This window comes from Plodia interpunctella, chromosome 11 (assembly GCF_027563975.2).
Source record: "Plodia interpunctella isolate USDA-ARS_2022_Savannah chromosome 11, ilPloInte3.2, whole genome shotgun sequence".
In the NCBI taxonomy this organism is placed as follows: domain Eukaryota; kingdom Metazoa; phylum Arthropoda; class Insecta; order Lepidoptera; family Pyralidae; genus Plodia; species Plodia interpunctella.
This window is the reverse complement of record NC_071304.1, coordinates 7,356,585-7,375,272: the sequence shown is the minus strand read 5'-3', so window position 1 is coordinate 7,375,272 and position 18,688 is coordinate 7,356,585. Positions and strand designations below refer to the sequence as shown.

General features: G+C 34.9%; 1 protein-coding gene across 5 annotated transcripts in view; it reads left to right on the top strand.

The window, feature by feature from the left end:
* Nucleotides 1-18,641, top strand: part of LOC128673473 (uncharacterized protein) — a 70,690-nt gene extending 52,049 nt beyond the window's left edge. For all 5 annotated transcript variants that reach the window (XM_053751329.2, XM_053751332.1, XM_053751330.1 and 2 more), the window contains 5 exons: nt 11,076-11,231; nt 11,669-11,821; nt 12,299-12,438; nt 12,788-13,007; nt 13,467-18,641. In XM_053751329.2, coding sequence (XP_053607304.1) covers nt 11,076-11,231; nt 11,669-11,821; nt 12,299-12,438; nt 12,788-13,007; nt 13,467-13,667 — 870 coding nt within the window. In that variant the 3' untranslated portion in view covers nt 13,668-18,641. The remainder of the gene's footprint in view (nt 1-11,075; nt 11,232-11,668; nt 11,822-12,298; nt 12,439-12,787; nt 13,008-13,466) is intronic.
* The last annotated feature ends 47 nt before the right edge of the window (nt 18,642-18,688 follow it).

Genomic DNA, 18,688 nt, shown 5'->3' with positions numbered 1-18,688 from the left:
AGCAGACAACGACAATAGCCACATTTGCAATAATTTTGGATGGCTTGATGTACAGTCGACTATATGTTCTTGTTGTTTTAAGCTGCTAAGTTTCTTTATTGAACTAACATTCATTTGACTTGCCTGGGGTAAAGTAGCAACATTACGAGCTATTTGAATTATAGTACCACAACTACATTACATACTACATTTCTTGATAATAAAAATAATGATAAAAATTATAAGATTCTATAACTTTATAATTTACGTAGAATCTTGGGAGCTTCAGAATACGTAGCATGAATTTTGAGGTGTGTAGCTTTTGCTACGACGTGTAGCTTGTGCTACGAAGTGTACACAGATACATTTAAATCAATGACGGAACCAATAATGTAATTAATGAATTGGATAACTTCAATTATTGATTGACGACCTGAATGTCTCCGGATGAACTTAGACGAGACAAAGGTTATGGTCAATAATCGTCGTTCCGGGACCTATTACTGTTGATGACAAAGATCTCGAAGTTGTTTCAAAATATACGTACCTTGGGCAAGTATTGCAAATAGGTAAAAGCAATTTCGAGAATGAAGTCGATAGGAGGATACAGCTTGGCTGGGCGGCCTTCAGGAAGCTCGGGCATATTCTTATGTCATCGTGCATGCCTCAGAGTTTGAAGACTAAAGTCTTCAACCAATGCGTCTTGCCTGTGATGACGTATGCTTCAGAGACGTCGCCGCTGACTATGAAACTGGTCCATAAGTTGAAAGTTGCCCAGCGTGCTATGGAGAGAGCTATGCTCGGAATCTCACTGCGGGATCATGTCCATAATAGGTCATCCGACAGAGAACGAAAGTCTCCAACATAGCCGAAAAAGTCAGCAAGCTGAAGTGGCAATGGGCTGGTCACGTCTGTAGAAGAACGGATAACCGCCTCAGTAGACGTGTTCTCGAGTGGAGACCACGCCTGGGTAAGCGAAGTGTGGGTCATCCACTAATTAGATAGCGTGATGACCTACGAAAGGTTGCAGGGTACGACTGGATGCGAAAAGCCCAAAACCGACTGCAGCGGCGCACCTTGGGAGAGGCCTATGTCCAGCAGTGGACTGCTACAGGCTGATGATGAATCATTGATTATATGCAGAAAAACAATCATAACTTAAATAGTAAAAGTTAAGTAGTTAATTTTGTATTCTACAAAATAGTTATTATGGTATCAAGTAATTTGAGGTTCTAGGTTAAGTATAACATACCAAAGTACATTTCTCACTCTTATTATCACGTATTTCCGTGCATTCGACTATGACGCCATGAAAAGCAGAGTCAATGCAAAAATAAATCAAAATAAAGTAATGGCTGTTATTATCTGCGTACGTCAATTCTCTTTAGGAATTCTATTGTTACCTATGCCTAAGACTTAATATTATGTCTCCTGTAGTAACCTCGTATAATATTCACGTGAAAATATAAAGTGGTGTTATGCCAGTGCGAGACCACACTTCACTGCATACTAAAATACCTGTTCGTATCTAAATATATTTAAATCCCTACAAAGATAATCCTTACAGTTCAAGCCCTTACCGACAGACATAAAGTCAGATCGTCCTCGTATTAACTACTAAAACGCCATTCTAGGTCAGAGGAGATATAAAACTTGAACTGTCCAGCGACACGTAATGTCAAATAGAATCTGCGTAGAGTGAGTTTTATATTCGAACTATATCATAGAAACTTTTCGCAAGCAATCTTTCATGTTCACATTATTATATTCAGCTTAATTGTAAAATACAAATTATAAAAGTAAACCAACCATCGTTAAAAACTAAAATTTTGAAACAACTTATCAAGAAGTCATCAGCGCAGCGCAATAATTAAGGTAGCTGTCGAACATAGCTTTTTTTGATAAGATATTCCTCAAAAATGTCCTTTAATTCAAATAAACGTGTAGGTATATAAAAATGAAAATACAATAACAAAAGTTTAATTCCTCGACCAAATGAAGGCACAATGCGCTCATTCCGACAACTAATTAGAACAGGGTTGCGAAACGGGAACAACATACATGTTTCGGTTTAATTTAATAAACTTAAACAAGAGTACGCCCATATAATTGCGCGGGTCATGTTAGTTTTAATTTTTATTTTTAACTCGTAAACTTACTGTGCTGGAATACGTTTAAAAGCTTAGATTTTATTTGCCCTCTTTATTTCTTTTACATATATTTTTGATATTTATCAGTTACTCTACAAACCTTTAGATTATATAAATAATGTTATTTAATAAAAAATCTGTCTAATCAATTAATTAATAGTTGTTTCCGATAAAATACTTATATTTATCTATTAATACTTCTTTAATGCTCTCTCTCAACTGAAAGAGGTTGCTTTCTTTTTTTCACTCCTTCATTTGCCTCGATCCATAGCATCATTAGTTGTCCACGCAATGACATGTATAATAATATCATCCTTGGCGACCATCCTTCCTGCACTTTGGAAGTCGGCGCGGTAGACTTAGTTTAAGTAATTTATTTGACGTCAATAAATGATGTATGTCAATATCATTAAAGAGTTTTGAATTTGAATTCGACTCAATTTTGGTTACCAAATCAACCCGGTCCTAAACCCATTCTACGAGTAATTTAGTGATATATTTGCGGTAATTGCCTACCTAACACCCAATCATGTAATACATATAAAATGATTCGCAAAACACAAAATTTCTCGTGACGCATAATTCGATGGCAGCAAATTTTTTTTGCGTCGCGTCGTCGGTCAGAAAGTGGTTTATTTATGAATTAGCTCGTTATTGGTGTGGCGAAGGTCGGCCGAAAACTGCCGTTAAACCTGACCCTGGCACCGACCGCCCCTGGGTAGGCGGGGTGAATACCTGCTACAGGTTCTGTATTAAAATTTCTACAAAACTTGTAGTTTTAAAGTGATATTTTTTAAAGTAATTTCGGCCTTAAGTTTTCGATTTGCCTCTAGAATGGAGAAAAAATAAATTAGATTCGAATATATTGCTATATACTTTACTAAATTACGCAGACCGATATAGAGGATTGTGTGATTACTTATACTTTTTTCAATAGTTTTATTTTATTTAACTTAACCGAATGATTTTATATGGCTATGAATATTAAGTGGGCCATCATGCCTGTACCTGCTCAGGACATGTTTCAGCAAAATGTCTGCATTTCCACCTGGTAGCCGATAATCTCCAAACCATAACATTGAAAATTACTTTCCACCGTAAATATAAACACTTGAGCAGTCATCACTTATCAAAAGACGATCAATGATATCAATAACACGTCAGTGTTAAAAATCGCTTAAGCAATTCACGTTGCACGAGTAGTTTGAGTCAAAAGACGAAATTTTACGAAAATATTTTTTTTGTTTAATCTAATCGCTTAGATTCTATACTAATGCTATTGTAATATTTTTATATTACTATGTAGGGGGCAATCTTCGGAATCACCGTACCGATTTCCTAAATTCTTCCAGTAGTACGTAGCTACATTAATCCTACTGACATTCGAGTATTTTATTCTGATATTTCCACAAATGTTATAACAAAAAATAGGCAAAAGGTTGGTTGAAACTAATGAGAAACTATGTGAGATACACTATTATATTAAAGTTTAATAATTTCTACAAGGCACGGTTATATCTGGATTAAAATACTTTTACGTATTACATATAGTACTTTTACATAAAACCCCAAAGCGCAACAAGTTTCTAGTAACTGTGACATATACATGTATACACACACAAACGGACGCTCCTGTGTTACCTTTGGTATTGCAGTTATCTCTTTCGCCATCCTATACCATAAAAAAACTCTAAAAAAATATTCCATTTCACTCGCACGTTTCACTCGACTAATGTGCGCCTCGTCCCAGTTTGCACAGCGAGCGTTTACAAAGCGCGCTGGCTGTCAGACACCATTCAGCTATCGCACGGAAGCTCGCACGGAAGCTATTATCACTGCCGAACTCCGCAAATGCTCCTCATGAAATAAATGGTTTTGTTTTTTGCTAGGTAGATAGAAGATAGAATGAAATATATAGAATGAAATATATATATATATATATATATATATATATATATATATATAATGTTTTCTTTTTAAGTAGGATTTATAAATTTGTGGTGACAGACTTGTGGTGACAGACTAGAATATTTACTCTGACACTACACAGACTGAATGTGTATAAAAATAAATACCTATATTGCTTTTTTAATCTTATCTTCGTGTGTGTCCTGGTGTATTCCGGGCTGTGACGTCGCGCAGTTTGGGGTCGACATAAAAAATAAACCTTAAAATGTTGAAGATTTATTATTGTCCATACTATTATTGTAATACTCATTAGAAAACTCTTCTATCAGGTCTTGTCTTTCATATCGATGAGAAAATGAGTTAGTCTCGTTGATTGTACATAAACATCATTAAAAACAATTTCCTGTGCGAGCACGGTAATATGGCCATATTAGCGGTACGGCTGGAAGCCCCTTTTGATAAGCATGACATGATTAACATGTCAAGGCTTCGCTATGCAGGTGTCGATATCGCATGATATACCACTCTGATTGCATTTTATATTGTCAACGTACGAGTATATCATTTAATATTAACACTGTACTAAATATTTAATGTAAATTCTAGTATGATATAAATATTAAATCAATGTAATTATAAATAAAAAATATTATTATTATTACGAATTTATGATTAATCATTTAACGAGTGAGTATTTTAAATCTGTGAATTGGAATGGGGAAGCCGCTAAACATTTTATTGAACAAGACTTCTGATACGAAAAATATTCCTTCCCTTTTTGTAAAATTACCTACTAGGTATTTAAACTATACAAATTGATACAAATATAAATGCGTGATGTAATTATGAATTAATGCTAAACAAGCTATATTAATAAATACATTTTTTTTTAGCCTTAATTAAAGGAAAAATATGTGGATATTGCACAAACAGTAGACTTTATGCTTATGCGCGTTAGAATGTTAGAAAAATATCTCAAACATGTGACCTTCAATCTCTTCGGGTGTTCTCGGTTGCATTCGAGGCTCTCTTCGAGGTCATCGTAAAGAAATCGTTATTGAATCATTCGGCTGTCATTTTACAACCGACCGCTTGTCTGACGTCAACTCTTTTTGAGAATGCTTATATAGCCTAGCAACTACTAATGTTATATATACCTTAATCGCCTCGTACGGTATCTACGGGAGTTTATAAAGTGGTCAAGTTTTAGGACGGAATCCCACGCGCTATGTGATCCCAATAGCGACCTGTAATTAAATCATGCTACATAAATCAAATTTAGACGACAATAACTGAAAACTCGGATCTAACCACGCTGCGCTCGTAATAGCAATGCCAGGAAAGCCTTCGCATTACGTTGGTGCAATAAGAATGCATTTCTACTGGGTGGCGATTTTGGGTTATAGTGGTGTCTCTATGGATTTTCAATAGAAGTTTTGCAGTTATGTAGTTATAAGCGGTTAAATATCTGAAACATGTAAAATCTTAATTTTTATACAAACTTTCACCCTCCATTATAGTCACTAGATTTTTTTGAAAAAGAGTAAATAACCTATGTTTTGCCTTGTTTTTTAACTACATGCATACTAAATTTCATGAAAATCGCTCCAGCGGTGTTGCCATAAAAGCGGACAGACAGACAACTTTCGCATTTCATCATCACCATGGGATGCTATCTTCGAATTGAAGTTTGGTTAGCATATGGAAACCCTCGCGGCTTTGTTGTATTTAGATACAACCAACTCCGGTCCAATCCTTTATGTCATCAAACCACTTTCGTCGAGGGCCGCCAGGAGATCTTTTGCCAGGGATTCGCATTTATAGTGGTAATATAAGTATGAAAGTATGGATTAGCATGGATGTTTGTGCATTTAGATGTAACGGAACCTAAAAATACTATTGCAAAATCTTTGTGGCACGACCATAAAACATCATTAACAGAATCGACACCCAGATTGTGAGAATTGTTCGCATTTGATATGAGGAATTTTCGCTTCGTAGCTCATCGGTTTATTTATGACATGCGTTTACGCTATTATAAATGTCGTAATACTAGTTATGCTTTAAGGCTTTTCGCGTGGGAGTTTTAGAACAAAACGACTTCATATTTCATTCTAAGCTTTCAATGAGTTTAACTGATCATCAAAAATATTCACAGAATGTAAAATTGTATTAATTTGTAAAATAATATTCATGCGATTTAACATTCGTTTACATACGAATATATTATGTGGAGGGCATACAAATTTAAAAGTGGATCTAAATAAGTCATGTTAATAATACAAATCATTATCGACGGTTGACGAATTGACGACCTCAGTGGCGCAGTGGTAAAGTGGTAAAGTCCCGGGTTCGATTCCCGGTCGGGTCATGATGGAAAATTATCTTTTTCTGATTGACCCGGGTCTTGGATGTTTATCTGTATGTATTTGTTATAAAATATAGTATCGTTGAGTTAGTATCCCATAACACAAGTCTCGAACTTACTTTGGGGCTAGCTCAATCTGTGTGATTTGTCCTAATATATTTATTATTATTATTTTATTATCATTTATTCAAACGCTAAAATGATAAAATTTACTATTTTTAAGAATAAAAATTTCACAATACTTTTACTTCCATCTTTAACTAATTTCATAACTACAGATTCGTAGCACTATGCTACACATCGTAGCAATGCTACGTTGTATCAATCACTCGCGTACTAAGATATTAGTATATAATAATATGTAGTTCTATCGTTAAATTTCCAAACTATTTTCAATATTCTCTCTCTTCGCACATTCCCGTATGCATTCGTGGACATGACGCCGTGAAGCCTGGGGTCATGTCCAGGTAAGGTTAGCGTAAAAATAACCTTAAATTTTTCCGCCGCCTGTCTAGCTTCAATCCTCATTGGGAATGCTATTAATGTCTATCAGCTGCCTAGATTATTCCTCAGTCGCCTCATGCGATATTAAATAAATAAATAAATAAATATATTAGAACAAATCACACAGATTGAGTTAGCCCCAAAGTAAGTTCGAGACTTGTGTTACGGGATACTAACTCAACGATACTATATTTTTATAACATATACATATATAGATAAACATCCAAGACCCGGGCCAATCAGAAAAAGATCATTTTCCATCATGACCCGACCGGGGATCGAACCCGGGACCTCTCGGTTCAGTGGCAAGAACTTTACCACTGCGCCACCGAGGTCGTCATATTCATGGAACTATACGCCTCAAAATATTTTTCATATTTTCTTTGATTTATTTTGTAAACGCATATTTATCTATACGACTATTATACTTTTTGTATGTCAATGCATAACCTTTATACAGCTTACCTTACCGTAGCACAATGGGTACAAATATAGGTAATATACATTCCCCAATGCTAAAAATAGTCGGAAAGCACGCGCTATCGCCGTCTGAAGCCTAGTTCTTCGCAAAAAGGGGCTTGGTTTGTATCGTTTATGAATAAAATAGAAAAGCTTGGATGTCGACTGCACAAGGTTTAGTCATGTATTCGCTATTTTTGGGAGTCTAACGTTTTTCTAACTTGAAATCTGTTCGATATTTGTGTATTTTCATTTAAATTATTAGCTCGTTTTAATTTAACTTCATAGTAAAAATATACTATACTAACTAAATAATGAGAAAAATTTTCCGTTTTAATAGGAGCTAAGAAAAATAGTTAATGGCATATGGAATTTAAACTACGTACCAAACGGGATTCTTAATCAAATCATATGAATGTAATGTAAAAATCTGACCTAACAAGACTTAAATTTTTGATTATTATGTAATTTGACGTGATTATAATAATAAATAAAATAAATAGTTTAAAGTTCAAAACACGTGTTACGAGATACTTACTGACACAATAATACCATAAATAAGGAGGAGTTTCTCAATTCGTCGCGAACTTTTATAAAATATACTTATATATTATATTGATAAACATCCATCCATTTTGTTTGACAAATTGGTATATATTATTTTTAAACAGAAGGAGAGGTATCATATAAAACGTTATTCGCGCCGCAGAAACAAGGCTCCGGGTCACTGATATTTACCTGCACAGTGGGGCGACTTGATCTGTTTATAATGAAGTATGTCAACATTGCGGAATTCGCTTCGGTCATTACTGGTTTTCGACGGGTCCTACTGTTCGTATTATAAAGGTTGTAGTTTGCAATATTTAGGTGTTTATTAGATTTTCACGCAAAACCTACGATTTTGGCGCTTTTTTATCTTGAAATTCAGAACAAAGTTTCTAATTTCAGCTAGTATTTTTTAAAAGCTAAAATATTTAATAATCTAGCTACTAATTTTGTGCAATACGTATTATATGTATGAGTATTTTGTCGTTGTCTTTGATAATGAGAGGCAGAGAGGTATGGGAATAAAACAAGTTATGTAAATTAGTTACTTTTTCTATGTTATTTTCGGACGGCATTTTAAACTCATAAAATACACAAAACACAATCTTCACAAAGAAAATAGAAAAGTTACTTTGAGAGTGGCCATTAAATAGTAATTATTTTAACAACAATAAAAATATTAGGCCAAAATTTAGAAAAATGTAACCTACAAGTACCACTCAAGCGCGGTCATTACACAAATGTCAACGCCTAGAACCAAGCAAGTATATTCCAAGCCTGAACTAACAAGCATGCCATGTAAATTATTTTAATTCGCACTGCAATATAACGTGATTTATGCCAGAGAGCAGCTATTACGAACAGTGGGCGCGTCGCACGCGACGTTGGATTAAAACACAGATTTATTTATATCTAGATAATGCATCACAATTAGTTGAAAACTGAGGGGTTAGTGCGGGTTAGCATTTCACTTCTCACCATCGAATCGATTCGAAATCGATTCTGCGAACCAATCACATTGCGCCATTGTGACGCAACAACAACCATAGTGCAATGTCATTGGTTCGCACTTCGCCCATTGAAGGTATCAGTTTTTGCCTATAATAAATGATATATTTTGCAATGCCCATTGGCGCTACAAGGGCTTCTTCACCGCTTGCTGAAAAGAATAGCCTATATGTAACATATCGAATAGAGAGCGTAAAATTGTTTCACAAGTGTTGGATAGGGCGAACTTAAAAATAACTTCAGGTAGATTTATCTTGCAGTTAGTTTGTCTGTCAGATTATAATATACCTAATATTTAATCTGAAAATAGGTCTCAAGTTTATTATTTTTTACAATTGAAATGCACAATTTGGTATATTACGTTCTTTTTGATCCGATTTCTAGAGGGTGGAATATTGAAATCGCATCAAAATGTAATCACGGCAGGCGAATCCTATATAGAGCAGCTTCGTTTACACGGCATGCCATATCTAGCCTAACAAACATCTAGATGATTTAAAATATTTTATTTCAACGTCGGTGGAACGGAACGATTTGTTGAAAATAAAACTGTAAAATTGGATTACGTTTTTGCAATGCAAAATGGACACGGAAGGGTTGAAGTTAAGAAATTATATTGTCTGTTTGTGACTTTGCATTTTATTTAGATTCAATGTCCTTGGGGTTTCGGAAAGGTACAAATGAGCCACCAAAGATTTAGAATAAAAAATCAAGAATCGGATCTTTTGTTGCTCTGGTTTGTGTTGTCTATCCGAATTTTGATATTGCTCTATTTTATTTGATAGAGTAAAATAATTTATTCTGATTTCCTGCTTGTGTGAGTAATCAATCATGACGATCTCGGTGGCGCAGTGGTAAAATGCTTGCCTCAGAAGCGAGTTCGTCCCGAGTTCGATCCCCGGTCGGGTCATGATGGAATATGATCTTTTTCTGATTGGCCCGGGTCTTGGATGTTTATCTATATATGTATTTGTTATAAAATATAGTATCGTTGAGTTAGTATCCCATAACACAAGTCTTGAACTTACTTTGGGGCTAGCTCAATCTGTGTTATTTATTTAGTTAATATCGGTTACCGAAATATATAGAATGCGTTTACTACCTACCTATTACTATCTATCTATTTATATTTTGGTGCAAAGATACTATTGCAACGAAAAGTAACTGTTTGTATCAAAACGACCTACTACAAAAAATCAGAAGCAATGAACAATCATAATATGTATAAAGATCTTTTGCTATGTTTACCTTCATTAGAAAATTTTGAAATAGAACTAAGAGTCTATACTTCCACACTATAATATTATAAATGAGAAATACCTACTGTCTGTCTCACATTCACGCATAAAGAAATCGACGATCTTTTTGATGAAATTTTGAAATAGTTAACGACTCGAGGCCAAGCAAACGGCTACCCCGCTGGTGAAGCTAGTATATTCAGAAACAAATGCTTTTCGTGACTGTAGCATTGTACTTAATAAAGATAATAATATTATACGGTCTGTATCATTGTAATAAAATATAGAATATAAGGTACACCAAAACATTTCAAAACGATGCATTGTTTTGTTTACCTAGCGTTTGTATCCCACTTAGAGCCTTTTTATAGTGGCTGTTTCCCGTCATGATATATTGTCAACGGACCAATACAATGTAATCCCACAAATCCAGTGGCGATTGCCCTATATGTCCTCATTTCTGTTTATCGAAATCGTGACTTGGTTGTGCGATCGGGGGGACTTTGACCTACTGGGATGTGATCGTCTGATCGTGTTTACGTAAAAGTTTTGTTTGAATTTAAGAATAAATATACATAGATGCAATAAATGATTTAATATAAGAATAATTACTCATCAACTAGATAGACAGACGAGGAACTAGACGAATCGGGATAAATTATATTAATCATTATAAACTTTCTGCGCCAACTGCATGATCGACGATGGGATACTTTAGTCATACATTTTTACTTTTATGATATTTTCGACTCGATATTGATATGCTCATTGCTGGTTCGAAGTCTTTCTTATTCTGGACTTGTTTGTCGCAAATAAGCATCGTTTACATAACATCTGCGTCAATTACTAAAGATACATATCAAAATTGCATCCTGGAATTGATTCAAATTATCGAAACTATCATGTTGTTGCCAGTGCGCGGCTGGGCGCGCGGCGTGGCAGGAGGCGGCGGCGGTATCTGTGGGCGGGGGTGCGGCGGGCGCGGGGGGCGCAGCGCGGCGCTGCTCTGTGCTGGGAGACCACCCGGGCGCCAGGAGGGACCCGAGAGCCAAGTGGCACAGGAACAACCGGGTTTGTAGCTAACAAGAGTGATAGATGAAGGAGTGATACTCATCACTCCTTCATCTATCAATCTTGTTGATATGATGATCCTTCGATCAGGAGGTGATATGATGGTATCTGATTATGGTGCGGGGGACCCAGCGCAGCTGGCATACCACCCAGGAGAGGCGCCAGGAGAGACCCGAGAGCCAAGTGGCACAGCCAAATGGGCATGTAGCTTACTATTAGTGATAGGTGAAGGAACTTTGGTAGACCTTCAATCAAGAGGTGATCGTATCTGATGGCAGGAAATGCAGCAGGCCCGGGGGGTGCGGCGCTGATCCGTGCTGAAAATGAAGGAATTCTGGTAGTCTTTTATCTATTACTTTAGTAAACTGATAGCTTTTAAAGGAATAACATTTAGTTTGGTATCTGGATTAACTAAATAAAGTATAATGATATTCCAGGTGCGAGATGCCTCTTACGGTTCATCGTCAGAGTCAGACGGAGAGGCGGAGGGGGCACCAGGGGAGCCCTGGGGCGTCGCCAGACTGCTGTACGCTGGCCTCGGCACCTTGGCCTTGGGGCTGGTCGTCTATTTCGTCGGAACCGGAGACAAGGTAAATAAATCTCTTAGGCCATAATCTAACTTTGCGGAAAGCAGATGAAACCATCAAAGGATTATGATCTTGACCATCGACGTTGACTTATCTACATAATCGGAATTGGATAAAAGGCTCTGTTTTGGTTTCAACGCAATTGTATGCATGCAAATGTTTTGATAAAACGAATTCCTGCTTTTGTATCCTGCTCGTCACTCGCGTATCTGCACGAGGCGTATTTTTTGGTGAACTCAAAATTACTGGAAACCTCTATCGCGTCTGGTTGACTGACTATCACTTTTTGTAGCCGTTTCAAACCAATCATTGCTTAAAACGATAAATTCGCCCAGGAGCATTTTTATTTCGTTCAAGGAAAATAAGAATATTCAGACGGACCTTGGGCTCCGACGCGCTCTGTGGCTGAGGAAAAGACCAGGAAAACGCTCAGATGTGAGAAATATTAAGTTTTTTAGACGTATACCTAAATATTTCCAGGGTTTCAAAACTCCAGCGCTGCGGCTGGTGGGCCCGTCGCTCATCATCGCCGGCCTGGCGTGCTGTCTACTGCGTATCGCCTTTTGCATATTTGCCAAGCCTTGCTGCCGACGGCGGACCAATTACAAGGAGAGCAGAAGGTAAGGATTTATGATTAATTGAAAAAGAAATATATATACGGCACCTTAAAAAATAGTATTTTTTTATTGAATACACACACATAATAAACAATTTACTAGCACAAACTTAACACAAAAACTGGAGCTAGTGGGAAAACTTAAGCGCTATGAAGGGATGAAAGCCGTTGATCCAAATTAATGCTGTGCTGGTTACTAACACATACGAAGAGGAAAGAGAGTTCATGCTATACTTAAGGATTCCACTGCCTATCATTTGCTACACCCAAGATATTAGAGGTAGCCGAGAATAATATTTGTTCATCTGCAAATTCAGATGTTTGTATGTGCACTATCTATTTTGGTATATCAGACTGTCCGGATGCGGGGAGGGGGAGGAGATGCCGCTGGCGGGCGGCGGGGTGGGGGGACAACGGGCTGGGCCGGCCCAATGTTCCCCCGCGCGACGTCTGGACGCGTCCTCATGCGATGTGTCCAGTCTCTCCAGCGGGGAAGAAGACGAAAGGCTCAGGAGGTACCGTACTGCCTCCGCGCCGTCGCACCTCTCCGTGCCACCGTCCTCGTTGCCACAGGCAAGATCTTTCACTTTAAAGCTATCAATCATCATAGACTAACAGTGGGTGCATGTTTATCCCACATTAGAAAAAGACAAAAATAAGAACATGAACTTGGTGTGACTGGACGACGTTCTGATGAAGAAGATCTGGCCCTCGTGTTCTTATTTATAGCCGTCTTCTTGAATGGTCTAGATCTTTATGCGGACAATTACTGCTAAAGTCTAAATTATTTTAATTGTTACAAATGCCATTTCAACTCCTAAAATGATAATGCCCGTGTAGGTACCATGTAAGTGGGAAGTACTTGGTAAGCCAAGAAGACGATTCCTAGATTAAATAAAGGACAAGGCAAAGGTCGTGTGTAAAATACTCCAACGACACGAACCGCATTTTTTAATTTATTGATGAGTTCAGAAGTGACATCAACTTTGGCTAGAAAACTTAAAAAATTAACATTTTTATTTATATTTTCAGAGCGCAACCCAGCAGAAAGCGTCCCCCCTGGCCGTGGCGCCGCAGCCGAGCCCAGCGCTCCAACAAAGCGCGTCCCAGCCGAGCGCGATGCAAAGCGCGATGCAGGGCTCCGCCCCCCGCCGCCCTCCACCGCGCAACGTCTCCTTCGCCGGCGGCACCGACGGCGAGCTCGTCCTCAGCCCGGCACAGCTCCGCTCCTAACCCACAAGCAATAAACAGACGCAATACCTCTTTTCTACGCCACCGGACGATTAAAATCAAATCGCCACATGTGATAGCGTGAACTCAGTGATTTTTTCTATACGATAAGCTACGATCATTTGCACGTTTGGATATTCTCGCAAGCGATATTTGTAATTAATTTAAGTATACTTTGCTAGTTTTAACTTCGCCGTCTGGATGACTCAGTATTGTGTGGGCTAAGCCAAAATGTTTGTACCATGTGACTAGTCTCAGCTCGATATCACGAATATGAAGTGAATCAAGACTGAATTGTGATTCATCTATTCGGAGTTGACAACCAATAGAGGAATAAATAAATAGAGTGATTTCGAGCACAAATTAGTACTTATAAGTACTTATATGAATGCTACAGTTCTTACTAGACAGCACGCTGGATTACGATTATTTAGACTTGCCGAACAATGGACAGTTTTCATCTGACAAATATAAGGCTATACTATATCTACAGTATAGTATTGATAGCTCACAAAGAGGCAATACATTATATTAGCTTCAACTATTGATCGGCACATCGAAATTGTAGCTCCATTTTCATAAATATCAGAAACTGCTATTGATGAATTTCCATGTATTTACATGTAATTTATATATTTTAATATTATGAAATAAAAATACCTATAATGTAATTATTTTGTTTTTACATATATTTCTTTTATATTCCTCATTCTTTCGAAGCAAAATATTTTAGAACTATAGGACACTTAGCCGATGATGAAAGTATAAAAGAAAAAAAAACGATATTCTGTAAATTTTGGCCGAATCTGTGTGTGCTGTCTCTAGGCTATATATTCATCCGTGTCTACAGTTTTAAATGCGTAGTTGAGCAAATATCGAGGAGCTTCCAGACCAATTTCTAGGTATAGGTACCATGTTTTGCTAATTGTCGGCTAATGGTCTGTCTAACTCTATCTACGGGAGAAAGTAATGGAGAAACCAAAGATATTTTTGTGTAATAAGTATTAAAATAAAAATTGGATAAATACTTTGAAATTGTTCGTGTTCTAATCCAACTAAAAGCACTAAATGACGTCATGATTTTTTAAATCGAATTTCAATTTAAAATTGGGTGAGAATTAGGAACATTCGTCAAACATAACTTTTATAAGTGTTTAGCACAAAAATATACTCTATTTCTGCATTACTACCCTTAATATCCTATAACTCGTGTCATAAAGTAAGGATCTAACTACGTAGCGTTTTAAACTCAATGTGCTAGATACGTCCGTCTTGAGCCAACCAGTAGACTAACTAGCTACGAGATGTGACTTATTGAAAAAATATATCTTACTCCAGAAAAAATAATAATTAAATAGTTATTATTTTTCAATTTTACCACTGCTTATTATTAGATAATTGTTCAAGTATTGTTCACAAGAAAAAATAATGGTAATTTGTTTGAATCCATTTTATTAAATGAAAAACAATTTTCATAAATAAAAATGAGAAGTAATTTGAAAAAAAAAAGCAAATGAAAAAACACAGAAAAGGATATTTTTCTCATAAAACCACATCTTGTCGCAGTGAAAAAGTAAATAGAGATTTTAATATACCTAAACATAATTGTGTTAAACTGCCTACTACTAGACGCGAATTTATATTTAAATATAAAAAAAACATAAAAATAGATTTATAACTGACAATAATGATTGTTAACTGATGTATAAAAATGTTATATGCGTATGAAAGTTGATTTTATTTTAATTATGTCCAAAAATTTTGAGTAGTTCAAGCGCCGAGTGTGAAATAAAAAAGAACACATGAGTATAACTTAAGAAAAATGTTTGCATAATGATTCAGTTGAAATTTTTCAAAACGAACTTATAAAAAAATAGTGAAAAATGTGAACTGACCCTCAAATACTATATAGTATTAAAAATAAAATATTTTTGCAGGCATGTCAGTGTGCTGTAAAGCCAAGCTGAAACTCCTAACTTGGCGTATGAACTACGGATAGACACCAAAGATATTATATTATACATACTTAGCTAAATACTTAAAGGGTTGGTGTATAGCGTGATACTGTCTAACAGTATAATAATGTTTTTATGTGTAAGTAAATATAGAAATTTAACAATACTACATACGTGTGTGTTATGCGTGCATTGTATATGGCACAAATAGTAAATACCGTTTATATAATATTATATATTTTAGAAATATTTGCACCTTTAGTAGAAAAATATTATATATATCTGCATATTTTCTAGAATACGATATTTATAAAACACTTTTTGAGATAAAGTGATTAAACACGTTTCGATTTATGTTTCTATAAGACGAAACAGAGAATATGTACCTATTGTAAAAGTTTTTGATTAGTTTTTGTCAATTATACCTTTGTAATCAGATTAATGTAGTTATTTTGGTATTATTTAAGTCTAAGAATGGTCAATTACTTATTGGTTATTTTTGAAATAAGATTTTGAAATTTAGCTTCATTTTACAACCTGTCTTGATAATATCAATGCACAAAATAAAATAAAAACTAATAGAAAATATTTATTTAAGAACAATGTTGACGTGTAAATACCACGATATTAAGCTGATAATATACAAAGTTATATTGAATTAGGCAAACCTATATATTTCAATGCAGTCTGACATGTCAACAGAAGTTCCTATACAATTTTTTTTCATTCACTATATAAAATTATAAGCACACAAAATACATATACTAAATCGTAATAAAAATCGGTAAATATTTCAAAAAAATATAAGTGTTATTTACAAGAGATTAAAGTAATAGACGTACATAACGTAAATAGATGTTAAGAAAAATATGAGCTTCGTTTAGACTAACTGGCTTATGTAACAAAGTGTTGTGTGACTAACGAAATAGACAAAATTTAAAACATTATCACCGTCATTTTTTCATCTATATTTCATTTGTAAAAATCTCTATTCAATACTATTTTGTACTGTCTGTTTGTTAAGAAGCGGTATATGAAGTTGATTTTCGCATTTGATCCAAGCGCACATATATTGGTGACAGGGTTTATTTATTTTTGTCTATCAGCAGGCGAATTTTCATTTAGCGTATGTCATTGACCGTAACTGTCGGTGGTTAAGGGACAAATCTCCTATTTTATGAAGGGAAATTCGTCTGCTTCTTTACTTAATCTAAGATAGATGATTTTATACAAAATGTAAAGTAACGCCACACTAACTTCACGCTCTTGCCAGAGACACCAAGAAATTGATTTCAAAGCTGTGAGACATAATAGGCTATTTAAATTAGAATCATTTACTATGCAAAAATGCCATGCACCAATAAGTAATTTTACTAAAATTTAATTATTTTCAAGAGCTGAAAATAATTATCATCAATTTTTTTTAAATTTTTAATAACACAATATTGAAAAAAAAAACGAATACTACTATTTTTGCATTACGTGCTTCCATTTAAGCTTGCATAAACGTTGCTTTTTCATGTTTCCTACATAATACTGGTAAGTTTAACTCTTAATAGTTTATTTGATAAGCGTAAATTTAAGTTTCAGGGCCTAATTACGCTATGATTTGACATGAACTTTTCTCATTATGGTTTTACACAATATGATGCAGTCTTAGGTACACAAATTTTTTCGACTGCAGACCTAAGTTTAAGAAACCTATATCTCTGTTAAAAATATTTGATTATTTTATAGATTTTTATAATTTTATCAGATAAAAGATTAACTTTTTTCATTGAAAAATGGTCATATATTTGCTTCAGAGTACTGTACAATGTTCAGAGTACTCTACACTGTTGAGGTGATCCTAAAACACATATAAATCAGCCTTTTCGTTTCATTTTCTCGTCATAGTATATTCAAAGCTAGTTGTGAAAAAAATGCAGTTAGAAAATAATCTATTCAAAATACGGAAGGAAAGTAAAAATACGAACTATAAAAAGAAAAACACGATGTCAAAACATAGCGAATTTGTACATAGTGTTCAGTAACAATAATAATAATAAACAATAAATTTTGAAGCTAGAGTGCAGTGCAGTTATTCGAATATATTTTTAACTTAATTTTTTATATTCAATGTACAGTTATTTAATAATTAATAAAAAAGATAGATCTTTTTTTATAGGGAAAATAAAAATAATTAATCTATTTAGTTTAGTTCAGTTAAATAAAAAAATTCTGTAGACCGAATTTCTGCAAAGCACGCTAAATTCAAAATTGATATTTTTTCATTCAAATAACTTGCGTTGACCAATGTACATTAAGTTGAAAATAATAAATTGTAGTTATCAATAGTTAAGCATAACTGGGCGTATTTAACAGTTCCTTTTAAGTAAAATTTATTAAAATTGCCTTTAAAATATATAAATATAATTTTAAGATTATTGCGTGTTTTAGAAAAGGAAAGGTTGCTTTTATTAAAATGATTTTAATGACGAGTTATGTATTTTTTGCGGGTGTAAAAAGAATAACTTGAAGTTATAATGTAACATCGAAAACGTGTGTGTAAATTTTTCTTTCTTTTAAGATTGCTGTACCTAATACATATTGGCGGTTGAGAATGATCACTGTGATTTAAATGTTATTTAAAGTGTTGAAACGAAATTTAAAATAATTTATTTGTTATTTTTTGTTATTACGTAAAACGGAGATTAGCGCTCAAAAGTTATAAAAATATATATAAATAGGGTTTTGTAACGTATAATGATGGGTGGAATGTAACATTGATAGTTTTATTGCGTTTTGTAAATATTTAATTAATGCCATACCCCGTACAGTTCATCGTTTGTATTATTTATAGGCATTGGTGCATATCATGTGTGTAGGAGCAGATGATTAATCAAATAAATTAGAAGGTGAATAGTTGATAAATGCGTTTCATTTTAAACATAATTTAGGTATATACATATGTACGCAAATCCATTTACTAGTTGGGTGTGTTCCTGACTTTTGGGAAGCAACTGGGAAAATATTGGGAATAAGCTCATCCATGGACGATGGCAGATATAGAACGGAACAAAAATACTG